General features: G+C 49.5%; 1 protein-coding gene across 1 annotated transcript; it reads right to left on the bottom strand.

The window, feature by feature from the left end:
• Positions 1-338: 338 nt before the first annotated feature.
• Positions 339-909, bottom strand: LOC123180791 (uncharacterized). The gene has a single exon (XM_044592930.1). It carries the CDS (start codon positions 799-801, stop codon positions 559-561), a length of 243 nt encoding a protein of 80 aa, XP_044448865.1. The 5' UTR covers positions 802-909; the 3' UTR covers positions 339-558.
• Positions 910-1319: the final 410 nt, after the last annotated feature.

Raw genomic sequence — 1319 nt, 5'->3', positions numbered from 1 at the left:
GTTTCTCTCATAAACAGGGTTAACTTGTTCAGATTTTTTATCCAGTTTGCCTTATAAATCGGATCAATATTTTCTTTGAATGAGACAAAAATAATCTATGATGACCTGTCTTCCAACCTCCTGGCTAAGGAGTGAACATATTATGTAACAATTGTTAGTTCTGAAAAACAATAGTCGATAAAAATATTTGCTTCCACCATCTTCGCTAACATAAACAGAAATAAAAATGACAGCAGTAGCGAGAGAGTGTATTCTTGCCCGACATAAACACAAATAGTTTAAATCCCACATTCCACCGTGGCAAGTGACACGGCTTGCAGAGTACACAGAAGCACATAGATACGCTGTCATTTCATTGGCAGTTTCATACTTTAACACTAAACAACTTGTGTATGAACAGTAATGTCTAATATACACTCGTAGCTGAACTAGAGGAGGAGCAAATCACAAGGTGACGACCCTTCAAACTCTTCAACCTCGAGCCATGGTCCGGCCGGGCGGCAAGTAAAATTGAGAAGAAGAAGAAGAAGAAGAAGAAAAAGACCCCGCGGGTGTCAGCTACAGGCGGTGAGCAGGGACGAGGCCGTCATCAAAGTTACGGGAGTAGCTCTTGAGGTCGTACCCGAAGCTCACGGCGTGGCGCTTCGGCCTCAGCATAGCGCGCCTCAGCCTCCAGAACAGCTGCCTCACGGGCACCGGCGCTTGCCGCCACGTCCCGGACCTGCCGTGGCTCTTCCCCTCCATCATCTTCCGGCTGTCGATACTCCTTGTCACGCCCAATGATCCTCCCAGAAACGCCATCGGTCGACCTTGATGAGATGATGCGGACGGGAGCTCACGGTTGATTAAACACGGCTCTAGTGCTCTTCTTTCTTGGTTGATCAGGTGGATGGGAGCTTCTGGTCTAAGATGGACACGCACAATCTGCACAAATGGGAATCCTCAGCAGCCGTTTTATAAGCTCGCTGAATGGACGGGGCTCCAACGCCGCCGACGACGGCCGGGCCCGCCACCACCCACGCGCACTCGCGGCTAGCTGATGAGGGGAATCCACTTTACACAACGATTATCGACTAGGCCATGGCAAAATCACATTTGGAACATCTTTTCCCGTTGCCACCGGTCACCCTAGTACCCTACACTACACACCTACAGTCAAAGACCGACGCGGCATCGGCAATGGCATCTCTCCCATAAAAGAGAGGGTACGGCATGGTCGGTGCAGGCCTCGTGTTGTGTCGACATAGGCAGTTGCATAGTAGTACCACGAACAATAGTACTAATTTCGCTTGAGGCATCCATCGCATGCTTGCTCAGCT

The sequence above is a fragment of the Triticum aestivum genome, chromosome 1A, assembly GCF_018294505.1.
Source record: "Triticum aestivum cultivar Chinese Spring chromosome 1A, IWGSC CS RefSeq v2.1, whole genome shotgun sequence".
In the NCBI taxonomy this organism is placed as follows: domain Eukaryota; kingdom Viridiplantae; phylum Streptophyta; class Magnoliopsida; order Poales; family Poaceae; genus Triticum; species Triticum aestivum.
This window is presented reverse-complemented; position numbering and strand designations above follow the sequence as displayed.